Raw genomic sequence first — 23,988 nt, 5'->3', positions numbered from 1 at the left:
TTAATTAATATATTTTTGAGTTTTTTCTTCTCTATAACTGAAATCTCATGTAAACTGTTTGTGACCTTCGACCTTTATTATTATTATTATTTGAGACTCGGAGGCTATTTGAATTCTGGCTTTTACTGTATTATTATACTGTATTTTTTTTTAAAGATCTATTTTGTAGATGACCTTATTTTATATTATATTTTATTTTATAATTGTTTATTGTGATGATTTATATCATTTAATTAATGGTAACTATATATAACGCTGTGCGCTAGCTGTAGTGTTAGCATGTACAGTATTACAGTAGTAGTGTTAATGCAACAACTATTAATTAATATTTAATGCTGATAATAATAATCAGAGTTACAGATTCAGACGTCTGGTCAGATTCATGAGCTCATTAACTTTAGCCCAAGGTTAATCTCCAGAGGCTCCATCATCATTTTGATTGTTTTAGATTGTATTTTATTTTATTTATTTTATTTTATTTAATGTTATTTCACAGCTGATTTGTGTTAAGACATAATGATACACTATAAATTTGTAGTAAAACATGTTTTTATTCTACAAGTAAGTTGTCAAAAAGAGTATTTTAGTACCAGACAACTTAAAAATGTACCCAGACGTGCAAACATTATGTTTATTAGTAGACGAAAAAGCTTTTTGTAGTTTCTTTCTTTTCAGAAATGAAAAATAACAAAACTTCTTTTTTAAAAACAGATTCTGGTTATTTTTTTTTTTTTTTTTAATTTTTCTTCAGTTTGTGTTTTCAGTTGGGAGTGAGACTCACACTTTCACCATCACTGTCTCCTCCTGCTCACACAACCAGCAGCTGAGAGCAACACGCTGGCGTCCCCTCACCCAAAGGAACTCTGGGAAATGTAGGAAATCTCAGACTGTAGGTGAACAGATGATGAACTGACCAAAAAAACACAATTATGACAATTTTTCTTTTTTCAAATTACAATGCACTGAAAAACGGAATAGCTGCTGAGCTGTGGGGACGTTAGATTTAGACTCCTAGATGTGGCAGCCGGGTGGGGTTTACCTGAGCTCGTGACCCCAGCGGTGTGTGTGTGTGTGTGGTTGTACTTCTCTCTCTCTCTCTCTCAGCGTCGGGGTGGTCTGATGGTGGGAGGTCTATTTCAGTGCAGCATCTCTCTCTCTCTCTCTCTCTCTTTGTTTCTCCCACATTTCTGCCAGCTGATTGGACGGCTGGGTGTGGTAACCTAGCAACCCTCAGATATCTCCCAGCATTCCACTGAGTTATCTCCAGTCCCAGAGGGAGATGTGCTGAGCGAGAGCTGAAACAAACACTCACTTAACAACCTGTTGACCAAAAAAACCCAACAGTGATGTATTTTAATATATAACTTTTAACACCTCGGAGTGTTTTATTATATTTATATCATGACTTAGTTCATTTTTAAGTTAGTTTGAAGTCATTTTAACTCACAGATGTCTTATTTTTGCCTCCTACCCACCTTCCATGAAGACCCGCCCTTCTCTGCCTCTGATTGGCTCGTACTCGTTGCCTTGGTTGGTTGTGATTGGTTAGGTTCAGTCATGAGGAGCAAGATGATGATTGGCCTAGGGTAAGGATATCATGGTCAGCCAATCAGAGGCAGAGTAGGGGGCGGGGCTTCACAGAAGAAGTGAAGATAGTTACGTTTCACCTCTAGTGAGAGTTAGCAAATACTGTTGCTATGGTAACCTGCAGGTAAATGATGACCTGAACTGTGTTTGATGAAGATGTGTTTACTCAAATTCTTATTCATATTTTTATGTATTTATTTAATGCGGCTATTAATCTGTTAATTAAAATGGTGAAAAATGTTGATCAGTGTTTCCAAGACGACGTCATCAAATGTCTCGTTTTGTCCACAACGCAAAGATCTTCAGTTTACTGTCACAGAAACCAGAAAATATTCACATTTAAGAAGCTGAGATCAGAGAAATTGGACATTTTTTCTTAAAAAAATGACTCAAACGATTAATCGATTATGAAAGTAGTTGGTGTTTTATTTAATAGTTAGCAACAAATTGATTAAATGACTAATCGTTGCCGCTCTAATTTTAACATAAAGAGCTGCTCCGACAGTAGAGACGAGTTTATTTATCTACAGAAACACGTTTCATACCCAGAGCAACTTACAGGACATAAAACAATATTAAAAACTATTCAAAACACCAACATGAGGGTAATTAAATAACGATTAAAGCAAGTAAGTGTGTATTATAAGAGCTGGATTCTGGACTCAAACATGGCGTCCGTTCAGTTGAACTCACACTGTGAGTTCTGCTGCACATTAATAATTCTCCCCCGGACACAGACTTTACTTTGGTTTTGGCTTCATGGTTTAAAAATTCATAATACAAAGAGGAATAACTGACCCTGTTTGCAGTTTGAGGTTCCTTCTTTCTCTTTGGGCTGCAGGGGATTTTAATACCTCCATAACATGCTCACTAGTGTTTGCTAAAAGTCCCACAAAGCAATACTTTAGATCTGCAATGATTAGTCGGTTAACTGATCGTCACTTTACGAGCAAAAAGGCCAAATATTCTCTAGTTTCAGTTTCTCAAATGTGATGATTTGCTGCTTTTCTTTGTCGTCATGGCAATAAACTAATAAAGATCTTTAGCTTTTGGACTGTCGGTCGGACAAAACAAGCCTGCAGCTCCTCTCAGCTTTGGTTCACTCTCAGCGTCGTTTTTCAGAATAAAAGCTGTGAAAAAGCCGCAGTACGCTACCTGCTAACAGACACAGTTAGCTGTAGACTAGCTGGTGAACATAGTGGAGCATTTAGCAGCTAAAGAGCCAGATATTTCCCTCAGGAGTTGGTGGAGAGTAAAAACAGAGCTAAAAGAGAGTGAATATTAGACTTTACATTCACCAGGTGGACAGAAACAAGTTCAACATATCAACTTTAAACATCAATTAATGCAGGTTTAAAGATAACTGGTAACAAATCAAGTGGGATAAACTCTAGTTATAGTTAAATATTCACTCAGTTTCTTGTGTTTTCAGTCAAATGCAGCAGATTTCAACCTCTGATCAAACTCCTGCAGTTTGTCTCCTGCCAGCATCATCGCTTAGCAACAGAAATAAAAAAACCTGAATCTGAAAATAGATGCAAGAGCTTCACTGTGAGACAAAGAAAACAAGAGGCAGACGAGTCTACAGAAATCTAGCAGAGACTCTGGTGTTTAGTCCACTAAAGGATGAACTGCTTCTCTGGGTTTCTGTCTGCTGCAAAGATGAGATTTGACACATAAATCTGAAGCATTTCCTCACAGCGTCTCCGTCTTCTGCTCCGTCAGAAATGTTCAAGTGAACACAGAACATACAGAGGCAAAGTCTCTGTGGTCTGTTTTTTATTCCTCGGCTGCTTCTTTCTGACGTCTTCAATCTCTCTCTTTGGTTTTCTCTCAGCAGACGAGCAGCTGAGCTGAAGATCTGCAGAAGGAAACGACTGAACATGTACGTTTTTTTTTTTTTTTACAGTTTTAACCAGTTCCAGCATGATTTGCTTTATTTTGTCTCGCTGCTTTCCAAATCATCCATCAATCAAGCTTGTAACAATGGATAAAAGAATAAATAACACAGAGACTCGGGGTTAAAAGCATATCTGACAAAAACAGATCAGATTGAGGGAAAGTGATTGATTATCCTGCAGATTGATTTCCATAGAAATGAAGCTAATCAATGTATTAAAAAAAAAAACTGATGAAATGATGAGCAGGAGTGTGTCCTCTCTGCTCTGTGACTGAGGAGGCTCTAACACCTGAGTCCTGCACTTTATTGATCAGACGACTGATCATTAGGAGCCATTAGATTGTAATTGATCTCTCTCCAGGGACAGACAGAGATGGAATCTACTGATGAGGAGAAACTGTTAGTTCTGTTTCCTTTAACCCTTTGAGCCCGAACGAAAGTAACTAAGTACATTTACTGTAGTACAGTTCTGAGGTACTTGTACTTTACTTGAGTATTTCCATGTGATGCTACTTTCTTCATTTCAGAGGGAAATATTGTACTTTCTACTCCACTACATTTATTTGACAGCTTTAGTTACTTTTCAGATGAAGATTTGACACAATGGATAATATAACAAGCTTTTAAAATACAACACATTGTTAAAGATGAAACCAGTGGTTTCCAACCTTTTTGTCTTTTGACGTCTTACAAAAAGCAGTGTGTAGTCGGGGTCACATTTCACATGTCTATGAGTTGTTAACAGCTCCACCAAATAGTGATTTTTCCCTCTAAACTTCTCACATGCTTTCATTTCAATAAATGTTCAAATGATCCAATATTTCAGCAAAAATCAAAGACTGGACTGGACTAAACTAGCTAACTGTATATAAAGTAGTGTAAACTAGCTCCACCTCCAGCAGCTACAACAGTAACATGCTGCTCTAACACTGATGCTTCACTATTAATAATCTAATGATGTCATATATAATAATATATCAGTCAGAGGGACCAAACCACTACTTTTACTGCAATACTTTAACTACATCAAGCTCATAATACTTATGTACTTTTACTGCAATACTTTAACTACATCAAGCTCATAATACTTATGTACTTTTACTGCAATACTTTAACTACATCAAGCTCATAATACTTATGTACTTTTACTGCAATACTTTAACTACATCAAGCTCATAATACTTATGTACTTTTACTGCTGACATACAAAATGTCCTTCTGTCTTGTTTCCTTCTGGACAAAAATGACCAGAGCTCCCAGTCAGAGTGAGTCATTCATCCACACATTAAAACATGAATTATTTATTCGGTGTCGGTGACATCAGACACCAGCAGAGATCAATACTGCAGCGTCTGTAGAGTTCAGTCTGACCAAAATCTGTCCAGTGAGCAGAAACTCTGAACTCTGCTGCTGACGGAAACAATCTGACACGATTTGAAGATATTTTCATCACTTTGTCCTGTGAGGTGATTAGCAGGGTTTTTTTAAAGGCCATTATTGATCGCTGATTGGCTCCAGGTCTTCAGTCAATGCCGTGTTGATGTCAGATGGACTGCAAAGATTCCCGTGTTGAGGACTTGCGAGCGTTCATGAGAGGGTTTAAAATACAGTGCATTGACTGACAAACGACATTATATTTAGGGCTGCAACTAATCATTTCTTAATTAATCGATTAGTTTGAAATGTCGTCAATGTTTCCCAAAGTCCAAGACGACGTCCTCAAATGTCTTGTTTAGTCCACAAACCAAAGATATTCAGTTTACTGTCATAGAGACTAAAGAAACTGGAAAATATTCACATTTAGAAGCTGGAATCAGAAAATTTGGACTCAAAATTATCAATAGACATTATCAAAATAATTGGCGATTAATTTTCTGTCAATCAACTAATCATTAATCATTGCAGCTCTGATTATATCAGAATTTGTGTTTAATTACATTGAACTTTTGTTTTCTTTTCATGATCAGTGTTTTATAATCAATAAATTTTAGTTCATCATTCTAAGTCATTTTTACAATTTAGGAATTCTGATTGTAATATCTCTACTGGTTTATGCGCAAATGTAAAACTAAAAAGCTCAAATAAAGACTGTTGTTGGTTAATAATAATAATAATAATAATAATAATATTTGTCACTTTATCAAAGGACAAGAGAGACAAAATTATACAGTAAAAAGTAAAAACAGATAAATTGCATAAAAATCACATAATATAATATTGTCCAGGAGATATAATATCATACAATCGTTTCAAACTCAGCTTTAAAAGATGCATTTTTAGCTGATGTTTATAAGTAAATACAGTCAGCTGTTTGAATGATGATGAATTCGGTGGCATGACAGCAAATCTAAGGTTACCTTTGGTTGCAAGTTTAAGAGCTTTTCCTGCCGAACTAAATGTGAAGTAAATAAATCAAATGAAAACACAGGAATCAATCTGGTAACTGTATCAGTGTTTATTACAGATACACTTACTTTTAAAATGTAATCAGAAATCCATAATTTAAAAAATCTGGGTAAAAAGTATTTTGCAGTAAAATAATTTGCAGGTTTTTTTTTAGGTTGTTACTTAAAGTTCACTTAGTTTTGGTGAAACCTGGTGACAGCTGGACCTGAGGTATTCTTTAGAGATGATGAACCTGAAAAGTCCTGCGTTGTTTTGATTTCATGTGTGTTTGTGTTTCAGGTGCTGATCGGGCTGCAGAGCCCTGAAGACAAACAGAAGCAGACATGATCCCTTTTTCTCCCTGAGGTAACATCATCAAACACACCAAACGCTGTATTTGGCTGTGAGCGTGTGTGCAGGGAGTTTCCCGTCACTGACCGCAGGTTACCCAGACTCACAACAAAGCTGTGGACTCTGGAATAATCCCTTTGTGTCCGTCGGTCACATCACACAATGCAGAACTGGCAACCCAGCAGCTGCAGCAGAGCTCTGAATACTGACAGCTGTGTTATCTGTCTGAGATTTACATACACACAATATTTTTTTTTAAGAAAAATACTCATAACATCATTTAGAGAAGATCTTCTTGTTCTCTGTCTTCTGTAAACTCAGATGTATATCTGTGTCTGGTACAGAGAAAGGTCCAGGATGTGTTTAGCCTAGCTTAGCACAAAGACTCAAAGAGAAAAAAATCACCTTTCAACAACTCCAAAGCATTTTCGAGCATTTTTTCTGTGAACCAACAATACAGTTACCAGCAGTGACTGTCTCTCAGTTTTAAAGGCACAGTTAGTCCCACAGTCCGCCAATGTTAACCAGCTAACTAAAGATTAGCATCACACAGTAACTTTGTTAGCTTTGAGCACAAACTGTATCTTCTTTGTCAAAATAGCTGCTGACAACTAGCTAGCTAAATGCTAATGTTCTGATGACTCAGCAGTAACTTGTTGCAGCATTTAACATCCACATGATAATTTGATTTAATAAATATTAGCATTAACAGTAGCTGACCGTTAGCCTACAGTAGCTCCATCAAAAGAGAAAAAATCCATCTTTCAAGCATTTTATTTTTGCATTTCTAAAGATTAGCATCAAACAGTAACTTGTCAGCTTTAAGCACAAACTGCTCTGTGTCAAAATAGCAGGTAACAGCTAGCTCAATGTTAAATTGATGAGCAGATGACTCAGCAGTGTTAATTTGTGGCATTTAACATACACATAATAATTTAATTCAATAAATGTGAGCATTAACTGTAGCTGGCCATTAGCCTAGCTCAATCAAAAGAAAAAAACATCCACAACTCCAAAACTTTTGCTAGCATTTTATTTTCTATGAACCAACACAGTAACCACCAGCAGCTATGTAGTGTTAGCTCTAGCTTAGAGTTTTAAAGTCAAAGTTAACCCTATAGTTACTATTTAAATTTACTACTCGTTAGCAGCACAAACTGCATTCTCTGTGTCAAAATAGCAGATGGCAACTAGCTAGCTAAATGCTAATGAGCGGATGACTCAGCAGTGTTGCTACTTTTAACATACAAATGATGATTTGATTCAAATTTTAATATTAGCAGTAGCCTAGCTACCAACACAGCAACCGCCAGTAACTCTGTAGCATTAGCTGTAGCTCAGAGTTTTAAAGCCACAGTTAACTAAAGAGTAGCATGGCTCTATAACTTGCTAGCTTTGAGCACAAACTGCTCTGTGCTAAAATAGCAGCTAGCTAGCTAAATGCTAAATTGATGAGCTGATGACTCAACAGTGTTAGCTTGTTGAGGCATAGTCACAATATTTTGACTAGCATCTAGTGGACATTAGAAGAACTGTCATAGTCAGACTAAAGCTTAAACTAGACATCTCTTATGATTAAAACTTAATTCAGACTTTATTGTAGTAACATTTTTTTGTTCTTTTAATTTTCAACATAATGACACAAGATCATTTATTACAGCAGAACAAACAGTATAAAATAAAATTAAATAAATCTGGGCAAATAGAATTAGCTACAAGTAAAGTATGAAAAAAACAATAAACTGTGGTGACAAATGAAAAATAAAATAAAAAATAAGGAGGCACCATGTATCAATAAATGGGGCAGCACATTTTCCTTAAAATAACAACAAAACTTGATAAAACTTCCCCTTTTGTAATTATTAGTCATTGCGATTAGAAAATAAAAAGAGGCAATCTGTCATCAATACTGTATTCAAACTTTCAAACATCCTTCATATAGTAATCAGAGTGTTATCATCAGATCTATGTAACTGTGGGTTTATTCGACTGAACTCAGGGCTCTGGTCCTGCAGCTGTCAGTCATAGAAAGCCTCTGCAGCAGATTTCTGCTTTCCAGCTGACACACACACACACACACACACACACACACACGCATCCAGTTTGTCATTAGCACTCAGTTTTACTTGCGAAAAGTGTAATGTATGTGTATATATATATAGTGTATATATGTTTCACGTTTATAATACCATCGTATGTGTGTCTCTGTCTCAGGAACTGACCAATCAGCAGTCAGGATGATGCCCAAGGTAATCATTATTTTCACTTCTCTGTCAGATTAATAAAATTAGAGTAAATGTTTTCATGTTTCTTCTGGTTTGTGATGGTTGGAAGAAGAATCTAAATATTTCTGAGACATGCAGGGAAATATCCCAACAACTATCCTAAATCAGCTTCCAGCTGTAAAGAAATGATCTGGAAAACTAAAAACCTAAACTAGAAACCTAAATGATCATCATTGATTCCTTCATTAGCTGAAGTCTTCTTCCATTAAGCCAAATATTAGTTTGTACTTGACCTCTGACCCCTATGTGTGTGTGTTAGCAGCAGGTGGCTCAGACGTCTCCAGGGAGCGTGTTGTCGCTGAGAGGGTCCAGCGTCCCGGGATCCCCTGCAGCCGCCATCGTGGTGAGACACACACACACACACACACAGATCAAGTTATATTGTCCTTCACATTAATCTTCAGGCAGTAATCTGTAATCCCCCCCCCCCACCACCACCACCACCACCACCACCACCACTACCCACCCACCACCCCTCCCCCGGCTCTCCAGGCCAGAATGGAGGACGGCGTTATCGGCTATAAGGACCTGGCAGCGTTACCAAAGGACAAAGCCATTCTGGATATAGAGAGACCCGACCTGATGATCTACCAGCCGCACTACAGTTACAGCCCACTGGAGGTAATTTAAAGAGCTGCTCCTGAAACCTGGTTCTTCATGTTCAGACTCAAACCAGCAATTAATTGATCTACTATACAGTTAAATTATGGTCACAGTCCTTCGATTTAAATGTGTAACCAGTGGTGGAAAGTAACTAAATACATTTACTGTAGTACAGTTTGAGGTACTTGTACTTTACTTGAGTATTTCCATGTGATGCTACTTTCTACATTTCAGAGGGAAATATTGTACTTTCTACTCCACTACATTTATTTGACAGCTTTAGTTACTTTTCACATGAAGATTTGACACAATGGATAATATAACAAGCTTTTAAAATACAACACATTGTTAAAGATGAAACCAGTGGTTTCCAACCTTTTTGGCTTTTGACGTCTTACAAAAAGCAGTGTGTAGTCGGGGTCACATTTCACATGTCTATGAGTTGTTAACAGCTCCACCAAATAGTGATTTTTCCCTCTAAACTTCTCACATGCTTTCATTTCAATAAATGTTCAAATGATCCAATATTTCAGCAAAAATCAAAGATTAGAGAAAAAGTCCAAAAACTGAAAACAGATTTGTGTATCAGAACTTTGTTTTTTCTTCTTTCCTCTCCCATTAATCATCTCACCACCCCTCAGATTTATCTGCTGACCCTTTGGAGGGGCCCCGACCCCTAGGTTGGGAACCACTGGACTAAACTAGCTAACTGTATATAAAGTAGTGTAAACTAGCTCCACCTCCAGCAGCTACAACAGTGCAGAGCAAATTGAAAATAAGGATAAAAACATGTGGATGGAAACACATTTATTGTTGGTTTAGATCTTTTCATGGAATCACTTGACAATAAGAACAAAATATAAAACCAACGTGATCATTTAAAGGACTTTTCCAGTGTTAAAGCAGCAGTCAGGTGTCTGTAATCATTCCTCCTGTTCATACTGGATATTAAATGATCCTTCAAATCCACAGTGTGTCCACACAGTCATTTAAAAGTTGATGTGAAGCTTCTATTCAGCTTCAGCAGTCTGAGTTAGTCATATCAAGTGGATATCTGACACATTTACAGTCTTTTTAGCATCAAATTCCCTCTTTGTGTTTCCTCGGACAGTGTTTCCCTGTTGAGCTGCAGGTGGAAGTATAGTAACAAAAAGAGGAACTTTGGCACTAAAAAGACTGTAACGTTGAAAGATATCTACTTGATTTCTACTTTCATTTGGACGGATCTTCTAAAAGAAGCGTGAAATCCTCTTGTTCATCTGTAAGATGTTTCAGATATATATCAGTTTCATCTCTGGTACTGGAGCTCCAGGACGTGTTTATCTCAGCACTGAGACTGGAGGCAGGAGGATGTTGGTGAACCAGTCGGCGTGACGGGCGGTTAGTTTGTCGGTTGGTTAGATCTGCGTCTGGCTGCGACATGAGACATCAATCTGCTGGTTAGAGACCAGACAGCTCGTTACCAGCTGAGACTGTGTGTGTGTGTGTGTGTGTGTGTGTCGGAGGCTGAGGGATAAAGCGATAACAAGAAGAACCAGAGACAAAGAGATCAGATGTTTTGTGTCTAAAAAGCCATTTAGACGAGTTGTGTTTGATCCAATCAGAGGACAGCTCGTACATGTGACCAATGGAAAAGGAGCGTTTCTCATATTTCCCCCAAAACAAGAAAAAACAATTAAAAATACTTAAAGAGAACCACTTTATTTATATCATATCATATCATATCATATCATATCATATCATATCATATCATATCATATCATATCATATTATATTATATTATATTATCAGTAAGGTGCAGTGTGTTGGATTTGGTTTGTCCGTTCAGGGCTACCGTAGAAACATGGCGGGCTCCTCCCTCTATAGATATAAAGGGTTCATTCTAAGGTAACGAAAACACAACGATTCTTATTCTTTTTTTGAAAAACTTTTACCAATGACGAGTCATATGTCATCACTTCCTGGATAAAAAAACATCCTGCAGATCACAGAAACAACCAGACTTCAGCTCTAACATGAGAACCATGAGGACTCAAAGTTTTATAAAACAGGAAATACTGTCCTTGACTTCCATTTATAACCTTTATTAAATAAACGTTCAGCTCAACATCAGCAGCAAATAAAATCATCAATAATGACATTAAAATAAATCCATTAATATAAAAACATAGTTTCATGTTTATGTTTGAGGTAGATTATGTTTATCTCTGCTGTCTTCTATTCTTCTGACTGAATCAAACCTCATTTGGGAACATTTGAGAACATTTGGGAACATTTATGAATTGTTTTGCTCTGTGGCATCATTTTTGTCGGCAGGTGAGATTTGTTCATCTTCTACCTGACGCTGCGATGACGTGACGATTGGTCCAAATTAAACCGTCTGTTGATTTGATTTCATGAGGAAAAGTTGCAGTAATTTAACTAAATTGCAGCTCTCATAAATATAACGAATATATCTCTTGAATTTGCGTTAATTATCGCAAAATCACAGTTTCCTGCAGGGACTGAAAATACTAAACACAATAACCCCCCAAGCCCCCCCCCTCTGTGTTGCAGGAGTTGGTACAGTCCAGGGTCCAGGTGCAGGTATTTAACTGAGCTTAATGCATCAGCAAATCTTTTACATGATGGAGGCCAGAGTCTCCTGAACCAGCACATAAAAAAAGATTAACTGCAACTGAATATGAAGCTCAATAAGACTGAAGGTAGTTTGAAATGAAAATGAAAGCTTGTGGAGAGATAAACACGTATTTTTAATCTGCCGGTGTGGTCGTGGGTGCGACTGTCACAGTTATACTTTTTTTATCTCGTGCACAAAAGATAACTCACTATAAATTCATATGTATGAAACGTTTATAAGCAGCCTGATGACTTAACAGTAACTGTGACTATTAAACAATTATTTATTATTTACAACACTCAAGAACTTTTCACTAAATCTTCTTTTGGGTGAAGCCAGAAGACAAAAAGTCAAAATAGCACATTGAATGTTTTCAGTTTAGAATCACATCAACAACTGTTATAAAGCATCTTTTAAAACAGGCTGAAGTTATATTTAATAAGTCATTAATGAAATTAGTTAAAGCTATAATATGTAATTATTCTGCATTAAAATGTCTAAAAAGAACTAGACCTGTGTTATATATGTTGTTGAGTTGTGTTCTTACATTCAAACTCAGAGAAATCTGTAATTTAATCAAAGTAACGGACCGTTTCATTTGGTCGCCTGTCGATGGCGTCATACATCCTCTACCAAAGAGTAAACACGCACCAGATGCATACGGCGGCGCTGTGTTTGTCCGCTACAATGGCGTCTACCAAAGAGTAACTTACACAGATACAAGATAATACATCGGTGTTGTGGTTGTTCCACACAAACTGTTATAAATGGACTTTTATTCAGTTTTAAGCCACATTTTCATGATAAATTTAGGTGGTTTTTAACTATATCTTTTAGCCGGAAGAAGGATTTTAGTCATTGGACGTCTGGATCTTAAGTTATCAGAGAAATAAACTGGACAAACGTTAGCAGCAGCTCGGCTAACAGCCCCTCCAGGAAGTCCGGTGGTCACCAAACATCGTCAGAGAAACACTGATTTTTTAGGTGAAACAGCTTTAATTAGTATTTTAATGATTTTAATCTGCGTGTATATTTGTTTTTGGAGAGGAGGAGACCTCTGCGGATAATTCGGCTCCCGGGAGAAACCGGCCGAACATCTGGATCTAAAGTTATAAGAGAAATAAACCGAACAAGTGTTAGCAGCAGCTCGGCTAACAGCTCGTACCGGACGTCCGGTGGTCGCCGAACATCGTCGTGAAACAGCTTTATTCAGTGTTTTTACCTGTAATCTCCGGGTCCGTTTGTTCTGGAGAGGAGGAGACCTCTGCGGGTAAAAACATCCTGAACGATGAACACTGGAGTAATCCTATCCCGCTGAAGCTGGTTGTTTAACAACGAAGACAACAACTCCCATGATCCCTTGCTGCTTCACACCGTCATCACACTCCGTCTGTTATTGTTTTGATTACATGTTGTGTGTTTAAAGTCTGCAGTTATAAATGTTAATAAATCTATTTTCTTTTTTCCTGTTTGTATAAGAGCAGCAATTTTATGGAGACACATGAATTTATAGTAAATTGTCTCATGTGAAGTATCATCTTTTGGGACTTTAGGGGCTTTGAACCAACCTTAAAGCAACCTGAGGGGAAATAATAAACAGGAGCTTCTGCATCTATTTATATGTTCAAATGTTTCATCTATTTTTGTTTCTTTCCTCCAGAGGTCCTTGTCTCCTCGCTCCATCTCTCCTCCTCCCTCCCCAGAGGTAAGACTCTCTCTGTCTCCGCATGTCTTCATATCATAAAGGTGCATTAATTAAAGATTAATTAACCTCCCTCCCTCCTGTGTTTCCTCCGTGTCTCCAGAACCTCTCCAAGGAGTCCAGGGAGTGGCTGGAGAACCGGTCTCCTGGAGGTTCCTCCCCTGGTTCCACCATCCAGACCAGCAGAACATTCAGCGCGCACACACCGCCGACACCAAACACACCCAACACACTCTCATCTGGTACCAAGAGCACCATGCAGCACTTCCACAGACCAGGTACATTTACTCAACTACTGTATTTAAGTACAGTGTTGAGGTACTTGTACTTTACTTGAGTATTTCCATGTGATGCTACTTTCTTCATTTCAGAGGGAAATATTGTACTTTCTACTCCACTACATTTATTTGACAGCTTTAGTTACTTTTCAGATGAAGATTTGACACAATGGATAATATAACAAGCTTTTAAAATACAACACATTGTTAAAGATGAAACCAGTGGTTTCCAACCTTTTTGTCTTTTGACGTCTTACAAAAAGCAGTGTGTAGTCGGGGTCACATTTCACATGTCTATGAGTTGTTAACAGCTCCACCAAATAGTGATTTTTCCCTCTAAACTTCTCACATGCTTTCATTTCAATAAATGTTCAAATGATCCAATATTTCAGCAAAAATCAAAGATTAGAGAAAAAGTCCAAAAACTGAAAACAGATTTGTGTATCAGAACTTTGTTTTTTCTTCTTTCCTCTCCCATTAATCATCTCACCACCCCTCAGATTTATCTGCTGACCCTTTGGAGGGGCCCCGACCCCTAGGTTGGGAACCACTGGACTAAACTAGCTAACTGTATATAAAGTAGTGTAAACTAGCTCCACCTCCAGCAGCTACAACAGTAACATGCTGCTCTAACACTGATGCTTCACTATTAATAATCTAATGATGTCATATATAATAATATATCAGTCAGAGGGACCAAACCACTACTTTTACTGCAATACTTTAACTACATCAAGCTCATAATACTTATGTACTTTTACTGCAATACTTTAACTACATCAAGCTCATAATACTTATGTACTTTTACTGCAATACTTTAACTACATCAAGCTCATAATACTTATGTACTTTTACTTGTCATGGAGTATTTTTACTTTGCTGTATTGGTACTTTTACTGCAGTAAATGATCTGAATATTTCTTTTCTTTCTGCTCTTTTCTGTCTTTCAGAAAACGGCAGTAACATTTATAAGAAGCCTCCCATCTACAAACAAGGTACGTTACTGACATTAAAACTACAGACTAATATTCTCATCGGGAGCTGCAACAATTAGTAGACGGCCATAAAAAAGATCCTCATGAGCTGTTGTGTTGGTAAAGTTCAACATGTGAACGAGGTTTTTTTTACACAGTAAATTGTCTTTTTAAAAGCCTTCCTGTAAATCCAGAACAGATCTGAATGTCAGTCAGCTGCAGCCGCCTGTAAACCCACAGACATGATTTCACTGCATTTAATCAGCTTTAACGTGTGTGTGTGTGTGTGTGTGTGTGTGTGTGTGTGTGTGTGTGTGTGTGTGTGTGTAGATGTGTTGTCTCCGATGCCTCAGGGGAAACACATCGAGGATCTGATCATCGAGTCGTCAAAGTTCCCGGCAGCTCAGCCTCCGGACCCCAACCTGCCCTCCAAGATAGAGACCGAGTACTGGCCCTGCCCCCCCTCCCTGGCTGTGATTGGTACGACCCAAACCGACACACACACACACAAACACACACACACACGCACACACAGGCACACACATGCTGCGTTCAGGGCATGTCGAAAAGATGGTAGCTTCAAGTACTTGATTAAAAAATTCAGTTTCAGCTTCTTCTCTTCTTCTCTTTCCTTTTTTAAAAACCTTTCCTCTTCTTCTTTCTTCCTCTCCTTCTGTCTTTCCTCTTGTTTCCTTTTCTTTCTCTAATTTGCTGTTCTCGCGTTTCTTTTCACTTTTATTATCACTTGCCTCTCATTTCCTTTCCTCTCTTCCCTCTTGTCTCCTCGTTTCCTTTCCTTTTCCCCTACTCATCTTTTCTCTTCTCCCCTCTTTTCATTTAATTCTCTGCTCTCTTCTCTCCTTTCCTTCGCTGTCCTCTCTTTTCATTCCCCTCCTTTTACCCTTCCTTTCTTCTCCTCTCCTCTTCTCATGTCTCCTTTCCTCTCGTTTCCTTGTCACCTTTCACTTTTCACTTCCTCTGCTTCCTTTTTCCCCTCATCTTTCCTCCTCTCCTCTCTGTTCATTTCCTTTCTTCACACCTTTCCTTCCTTTCCTCGTGTCTCCTTCCTTCTTGTTTGTGTTTCTTTTCTTTTCATTTCCTTCCCTCTACCTTTTCTATCACTCGTTTCCTTTCCTTCTCCCTCCTCCTGATGTCTTCGTCACCTTTCTCCTCACTTTCTCTGCTTCCTTTTCTATTTCCTCTAAAACTACTCCTTTCCTTTCTCTCCTTTGCTGTCCACTGTTTTCATTTCCTTTCCTTGTTTCCTCTCCTCCTCTAGAGAAGGAGTTGAGGAGGAAGGTTCAGACGGATGAGGAGGAGGAGGATGGAGAGCTGGATGATGAAATCTGGGGTCTGAGAGCGCTTCAGAAACAAGAACTCAACAAGGTGAGAGACTCAACAGGCGTACCAATCCCTCGTTTATCGAAAACCTGGTGCCTACATTACCAACAATGCACCTGGAGCTAGAAGCTGCATAGAACAGTATAATTATTCTATTCCATTAAAACACGTCAGCGCTGCACTGGGTCACATGTTCCTTCATCATGTTTTCAGTCTCTGGAGAGTAGTTCTGTGTAAGGCAGACGCTACTGAGCATGTGCAGGAACATGTTTACAGCTTCGTTAGCTTGTTGTGCTACAGATAAACAACCTCCGGACTTTATATGACATGATAAAGAACTTCTGTTCTCTCTCTTTGTCTCTTAAGATTCAATCTAATCTGGGAAAAATCATCCTGAAGGAGGAGTTGGAAAAGTCTTCGACTCCTCTGAGGAGGAAAACTCGCTCACTACCGGACCGCAGCCAACACGCTGGTACACACACACACACACACACACACATACACACACACACACACCAACCCTGTCTACTGGGAAACCTGTTCAGTAACGTGACGTTTGTGTGCAGGTCCCATATCATCATTATTCAAGTGAGTCTTAAACCAACAGTCAGGAGCTCAAATGAACATTAAAGCTGTTTTTCTTGCTGTAATCATTCCTCCTGTTCATACTGACCATTAGAAGATCCCTTCATAATGACCTTACAATGTAATCCACAGTCCTCCTTCTGTGCAAAAAAATGTATTTAAAGGTTTATCTGAAGCTGATATGAAGCTTCAGCGTCCAAATGAGTCAAATCAGGAATGACAGAACAAAATATATAAATCAAAGAAATGATTTTAAATATAAATATAATAATAATAAAAGTCTTAGAGGTCTACTTAGCAAACGTCCACCACATCAGAGGTCCAGTAAGGCTGCATAACATGATGATATTAAGTCCAGAACTCAGTACATGAATATTTCTGTATTAATGGGAGAAAACTTGAAGATGATCTGCTGCTCATTATGACTTCAGCTGTTGTAGTTGTGTTTCATAAAGGTCTCAGTCTGTTCATCTTTAAACACGTCTCACTGTAAAACATTTTAGCCGCAGTGAAACTTTCCAGATTAAATTATTAAGAACCTGCAGACTTTACAGATATTATCTTTTTAATTCATTTCACGTCTTCCTTTGTCTCTCCGTCAGGGTCCAACGCCTCCAAGTCGGTGTATTTCCCGGCTAAGGCGGGTCTGTCCAGGGTGAGTCCCGCCGAACAGAAATGTCCAATCACAGCAGAGTTTCATTCAGACACTGACCGACGTGTTTGTGTTTGTTTTCAGCTGCAGTCAGCAGAGTTCAGCTCGTCTGAAAAAACTCCTGCAGGTACAAACTGACAATCAATCAATCGATCAATCAATCAATCAATCAATCAATCAAATATTATCGGTATAGCAAGCTGATAATATGACAGAACAAATGTAAAGAGTAAAACTGAGAGATAAAACCAATGAAAGAGATTAAAAATAAAGATGAAATAGATAAAAGACAAATAAACAAGACCTTCTTTTATTCCACTTTATTCCGCATTTTTGACATTTATAAAGTGATTTTAATCATTATTTTGTGACAAATCAAATTGAAAATAAGTTTTTAAATAAGTTGACTTCATTCTGTATCATACAGATGTTTTGGTCGTTTGTGAAAATGTTTTTAAAATGTGATCTGGTGAAGTTTGTTATTAACGCTGTTTTTCATATTTTTCTTTATTCTCTCTCTTCCTGCAGGTGTTCAGGTACAATCTGATCTGTCTTTAAAAAAAAACTTCATAAATGACTGATGATTAAACAACAAGCAGCTGTGGTGAAATAATAACATCTGTCATCTGTTTGTTTGTCAGAACGGAGACTCCAGGATGGACAGAGGAAACTCTCTGCCCAGCATGTTGGATCATAAGGTAACAGCGTGAAGAATGAACGACGTCACTTTATTTAGACAAAGACGTTACTACTGTTCTCATTATCAATTAATCTGCTGATTATTGGTTTTGTCTGTAGCATCACATGTCTTGTTTTGTCCAACCAACAATATAAAACACAAATATATTCAGTTTAAATTATAAAACATGAAGAAAAGCTGCAAATCTTCACACCGGAGGAAAATCAGAGAGATTTATGAATTGTTGCTTAAAAAACTTAAACAATTATCAAATTATCATTTTCTGGTTGACTAATTGATAAATCAACCAATCGTTGCAGCTCTAGAAGTTACTACAGCGATGTTTTTAATGTGTTATTTTATAATAATCCTCTTACTAACATGTGATCGCTGCTGATTATTGATCTGTAGATCTTCCCGTATGAGATGTTGGTGGTGACTCACAGAGGACGAAGCAAACTGCCTCCTGGTGTGGACAGAACCAGACTGGAGGTAAAAAAAACATCTGAGTACATACAGTCTCTGTTTACTGGTCCTCCATCTTTAATGCTTTATCCAGTAGAAACCAGTACAGGACTGTCTGCTGTCCAGTCTGAAGGTGTCGTTCTTTCTAAAAACAAGCTGCATTATATGAAGTTTGTTTTACCGTCAGACAGAAGATTAATTCTGCTTAAACAATCTGCTCCTACGTCCTTAAAACGTCAGATCAGATAAATATTCTTTTTCTTAAAATTGGAGATTAGATTCCGTTTGCAGAGTCGACATAATGAATCTATAAAGGTTTAACAACTTTTGTTTCTTACTTATCAAACCAACTGTATTTTTGTATATTTGCTCGTCTACTGGGAGGTTTGTTCGACGAGTTTACGAGGCTTCGTTTTGTGTGTTTCCATATGTAATGATGAATAATATTTGGCATATTTAAATGAATATGTAAAGTAGAAAAAAAACAAAACAGGCAGAGAGTAGTGTCCCCCATTTTCACCGTAATAAAAACTGATAAATATAAGACGACCTGCAGTTTGACAGATGATTCGGTCCTCGCTGTGTTTCCTCAGAAACTCCTGCAGATATAATTTTTTAATGCTCACAAGATTAAACAAATATTATCTTTCCAGGACTCCATATTCAGGTTAAACTGAGCTAACCAAACACTTTAATTTGTATTTTAATGATAAAATACATGTAAAAAGTGTTTTGCATGTTGTTTACTTGATTTCTCAAGTGTTTCATTCAGTTCAATTTGACTGTTTTATGTGCAAAAAATAACTGCTGACAGTTTGTGAAAAACATCAGTTTTACTTCACTGATCCTGATTCTCTGTTTCTGTCCGTCGGTGTCTCGTCCCTCCAGCGACATCTCTCCCAGGAGGAGTTCCACAGCGTTTTCGGGATGTCCATCGAGGAGTTCGACAGCCTCTCTCTCTGGAAGAGGAACAACCTGAAGAAGAAGGTCTGTCTCTTCTGACGTCGCCGGGACTACTACAACTCCCACAATCCCCCTGCTCTTCCTGGATCACCGCAGGATCCTGAAACCACAGACTCCGAACAAAAAAACAACAACCGTCATTATCAGCACCGCCACCATCAGACAGCAGGTCACTGTTAGTCAGACGATCAGTGGAAGTTTGTGGACGTCGCGGGTTTCATGTTTGGAGTGACTTTAGATTTCTGCTGCACATATTAACTCCACCAGATTTAAAGCAGCGCTGCAAAGCAGAAACATAAGCAGAAAATAAGCTTCGGTCTCTAGATGTCTGCGGAAATTCATTAATAACTAAACTACTGAGCAAATAATCAATCTGTAAGATTTTCAAGCAAGCAGAGACAGATTTGGAAGAACAGATTCAACAAAAAAAACAATAACTGTGTGTTATTAATGGCCCCAGTGTGGCTTCATCCTTCAATATCAGCTTTCTCATCTGTCTAAAAGACTAACAGGAGCCAGGAACAGTCAGATATGTCCTGTTGAAGTCTTTTGCTGAGGTTTCCAGCTGCTCTGAATCTGCCAAAACAAGTCACATGAAACCAGGGTTTTGTGTTCAAATTGATATTTGGATTGAAGAATCTGTCCCTGCGTGTAGACGTCCAGCATCTTGCTCAGAAGCATCACAGTAACTTTGCAGAAACCTGAAAGTTTATCTTCTGTTGACACGTGAAGCTCAGTTGTTTGGTTGTAATTGTGGCATTCTGGGAAATGAAGTTAATTCTGACATCAGTCTCATTAGAGTCTCTCTGGATTACAGAAGATGAAGCCGACTAGTTTTAGCGTTAAAGTTCTCCGTACGCCAGATTTCACATGAAAGATTGAACCTTCTGTGAGTTTAGAGACAGTTTTTATCCTGAAGCCTGACAGAGATCTATTTTCATCACACTGAGCAACTGAAGTAAATATTTTATTTTTCAGCTTCCAGCTACAGTCGGGCATTAAACCAACATTCCTGCTGACTCTGAGTCAGGTTTCAATACAGATTCATATCTGCTGATCGATTATCAACTCGCTGATTTTGCGGGGAAAAAAAAAAAAGTCCTGTTAGCGACCTTTTAAAAAAGCACTGTTCCTATTGGCTTAGCCAGCTATGATGTCACAGTGACAGCATTTCTTTCCCAGCACCAAAAAAAGGAAAAACAAGGAGACAGTTTGATCGCAGTTTGAGCCGAACTCATCATTAAACATCGGAGTTGGACCTCATTAATGTTCCTGTGTCTGAATGGGATCAAACCCCTTTAAAAGCAGAGCAAAACCCATCGTTCAGCTGTCCACATACTTTTGGCCCCGTAATGCATATGAGAGGCTAAAGGTGATTTGATGACATTAAACTAAGAGCTCAAACTTACTAAACTTGTAGTGGTTGGTTATTTTTGTCCCCACTGTCCATCACTGGTTAGAAAACAAAAAAACAGAATTACAAACTGAAGTCTTGTTTGGCCATCGTTGACCTTTACTACCCATGTAGGACTCTACAGCTGAAATGATTAGATCAGGGGTTTCAAGTCTGAGACTGTGGGCCTCCCCTCACCCCCCCCACCCCCCCGACTTTACTTGCTTACTTTTGTTAACTTAGTGGATGTCTACAGAATCATTATTATGATATTAGATCCTATAGACACTCGACAGTTGAGCCAAGATAACCTGATATTTCTGATTAACATAACTTCAGACAACACAAATACATTAAAAAGTTTGTCCTAAAGGATTTATTAGTTTCTGACTATTCTGTATGATCTCCTTTTGATAACTAATGTAATATTTTTTCACCTCCATTCACTGAGCCTCCCCAGAAACCCCCCGAGACTTTGAAAACCTCTGGATTAGCTCATAAATCAATTAGTTGATCGACAAAAAATTAATTTGCAACAATTTTGATAACTGATTAATCATTTAAGTCATTTTTTTTTAAGCAAAAGAAGCCAAAAATCTTGTGATCGCAGCCTCTCAGATTTTAATATTTGCTAGTTTTTTCAGTTTTGATAGACGATGACTGTTGGTCAGACAAAACATCTGAATATGCATTTTATACACTGAACAATCAACTGATTATTAAAGCCTTACAGTAACATGATGGAACAACACTACGTCGCCCTCAAAGAAAGATTTAATCACATTCAACTCAAACTTACAAACTTTTACTGGTAATTTAAATGATTTTTGGCCCTGCTGTCCGTCACTGGTTGATACTCAGCTGCTGCAGGCTGATGATGAAACTGCCTCCTTGTTTCTTCTTTGTGTTCAGCAAACGTCACTGCCCTGTTTGATCCAAGAACTCCACACACACACACACACACACACACACACACACACAGATACACAAAAAAAACACACCTCTGACAGATTTTTGCAGTGTAGAAGAACAACCTTTAAAAGCCGAAGCTCAGAGCAGAGACGCAGGTCGACTGAACTCCGTCTCCGCACGGCTCTGGTTTGTCCAATAAAGCAGGTTGCAGACATTTAGCATCAGCTAGTGTTGCTTAGTGACCAAATGATGTGCAGCTATTTTTTAAACCTACATAGAGAAAGTGGCATGTTTGTTATTAAAAATCTAAATGAAAAAGAAAAATTGTTTATCAATACATGAATGTTGAGAAAAGAGGAATTTTCACCATCAGAAAAACGATGGTGACAAAGAGGACGTACGTATTTCTAAAGGACTTTTCTGAGGTTTCCACAGCGAGGGAGGACAGAGGAATGATGGGAAATCACTGGACATTTTTCACCTCAAAAACCCAAACTTCATCTCACCTGGACAATAACTGAACTGATGGGACAGTTTTCATCGTTAACACAAACACACTTCAATATATCTGTAAAGACCTCAGCACAACATAGTTATATAAATTATGTAAAGTATTAATATCCACCAGCATCATAAACATCTGATCTCCATCGACACGGATATGTTAAAGATCTGCATCTGCACTGCAATAGAACAAAACACGTTTTCAACTTCTTTAACACATTTAACAAAATAAAACCAACACGGGTTGATTCAAAACTGAAACGCTGACAATTAAAGGTGTGATGTGAAGGATCGTTTTACATGTTAATATATTAAATCCAAATTATTACAGCTAGCTTGTTGTAACGACTGTAAACCAACGAGATGAAACCTGTCGGCCTCTGTCGGTTTTCACTCCTGTGAAGTCTTTTATTTTTTTAGATTAGCGAACGTGTTTTATTAATGAAGGTATGATATGTTTTCAAATTTCCCTCAGAAACTTTTAACTTCTTTGTTTCATTGGTAGCATTTTAGCCATGTGTCCTGATTTAACTAAATGCAAAACTGGCTAAAGATTTAGCTAATAATTAATATTAAATTAGCTTAGATTAGCATACGTTGCTACATTGCTAGTAGCTAAATTCCCATTCGGAGTCTCTGTTTTTCTATTGAATGGATACTGATGGGATATATTTGTCATATTAAGAATAACTAAATTATGAAATGTGAACAATAAGGGTTGATGACAGTACAAACCTAAAAATAATACAAAATCAACAAAAAACTAGACTCCAACACAACTCACAACCACAGTATCAATCTCCAGCTTTGGCTTTGGGCAGATATAATAGTTCTTTCTGCAAATGATTAGCATATTTAGCATTGACGTTCAGGTAATTATGCTAATGTGGCGGTAAGCTAATGTACTGCACTGATTCTGGGTGACGACATGGACTCATGTTGACCACCGTTCTGCTAAATGAAGCTAATTCTCCGAAATCTCTGCCACTAGGAGAAGGAGATGACGTTTTAAGGATTTTAATGAGATAATTAAACTTTTTTTTTTTATGGAAAAACCATATCAGAGACAAATTATTATTCAAAGTCTGAGTAAGAGTCATTCAGAAAAAACTTTAAGGGGATTTTTATTTTGAAAGATGTCCATTGTACCATTTTTTTAAAACAGACCTCTTCCTGTTTTTAACATAAAGAATCGCAGACTTCAGATCCGACCCGATGGTTCATCTTGTAAAAACACGTCAGAGGCCGACAGTCCGTCGTCACGTGTTTACAGTTTCTGCGTCTTTCGGGTTTATTGACAGTAAAACGAGACTCGCAGCGTCTTTCAGTCAGCGGCTCAGACCTGTGCGAGCGTTTAAACACGATCTCACTGCATCGATCGAACCGCATCACTCACCGCCATGTCTGCCTCGCCACACGCTTCCTGTATCTGTGGAGAAAAAAAGACTGAAAACAAACAAAAAAAAAAAACAAACAAAAAAACAACAACAAAAAAAAACCTGAATGAAGAAGTGAGATTTGTCAGTTGGAGTGAGCGAGCATTTGTCACTTTACGTTGAGATGATTTCCTTTTTTTTTCTTCTTTCTTTTTGTTTAGGAATGATTCTGACGCTGTTTTTAAATACTGAGAGGATTTACGCTTTGTTCTGATTGGTTGTTGTAGTGCGTAGTTAGAAACAGGAAGTGGGTTGCTGTGACTAACACCATGATGACACAAAGATTGTTCCATGTTTCTTTCTTTCTTTTGTACATTTTGAAGTGTTTCATTCTGTTTTTATTGAGTTATTTTAACACGCCGGGGCGACTTTG

General features: G+C 37.9%; 1 protein-coding gene across 5 annotated transcripts in view; it reads left to right on the top strand.

Annotated features, from left to right (window-relative positions):
* The window catches only part of LOC121903396 (dematin-like), a 35,515-nt gene extending 13,773 nt beyond the window's left edge, over positions 1–21,742 (top strand). For 2 of the 5 annotated variants that reach the window (XM_042420386.1, XM_042420387.1), the window contains exons 2-18: positions 3,428–3,472; positions 6,173–6,238; positions 8,438–8,472; positions 8,771–8,851; positions 9,001–9,129; positions 13,392–13,436; positions 13,537–13,711; positions 14,662–14,706; positions 15,016–15,165; positions 15,965–16,071; positions 16,393–16,498; positions 17,214–17,266; positions 17,348–17,390; positions 17,792–17,799; positions 17,905–17,961; positions 18,354–18,434; positions 19,296–21,742. In XM_042420386.1, the coding sequence (XP_042276320.1) occupies positions 8,461–8,472; positions 8,771–8,851; positions 9,001–9,129; positions 13,392–13,436; positions 13,537–13,711; positions 14,662–14,706; positions 15,016–15,165; positions 15,965–16,071; positions 16,393–16,498; positions 17,214–17,266; positions 17,348–17,390; positions 17,792–17,799; positions 17,905–17,961; positions 18,354–18,434; positions 19,296–19,409 (1,206 nt within the window). In that variant the 5' untranslated portion in view covers positions 3,428–3,472; positions 6,173–6,238; positions 8,438–8,460 and the 3' untranslated portion in view covers positions 19,410–21,742. Of the gene's footprint in view, positions 1–3,424; positions 3,473–5,854; positions 5,927–6,172; positions 6,239–8,437; positions 8,473–8,770; positions 8,852–9,000; positions 9,130–13,391; positions 13,437–13,536; positions 13,712–14,661; positions 14,707–15,015; positions 15,166–15,964; positions 16,072–16,392; positions 16,499–17,213; positions 17,267–17,347; positions 17,391–17,791; positions 17,800–17,904; positions 17,962–18,353; positions 18,435–19,295 lie in introns of those variants that run through there. The other 3 variants (XM_042420385.1, XM_042420389.1, XM_042420388.1) reach the window with 3 other exon arrangements.
* The last annotated feature ends 2,246 nt before the right edge of the window (positions 21,743–23,988 follow it).

The sequence above is a fragment of the Thunnus maccoyii genome, chromosome 9, assembly GCF_910596095.1.
Source record: "Thunnus maccoyii chromosome 9, fThuMac1.1, whole genome shotgun sequence".
Classification (NCBI taxonomy): domain Eukaryota; kingdom Metazoa; phylum Chordata; class Actinopteri; order Scombriformes; family Scombridae; genus Thunnus; species Thunnus maccoyii.
Note: the sequence above shows the minus strand (reverse complement) of the source record. Positions and strands in the feature narration are given on the sequence as shown.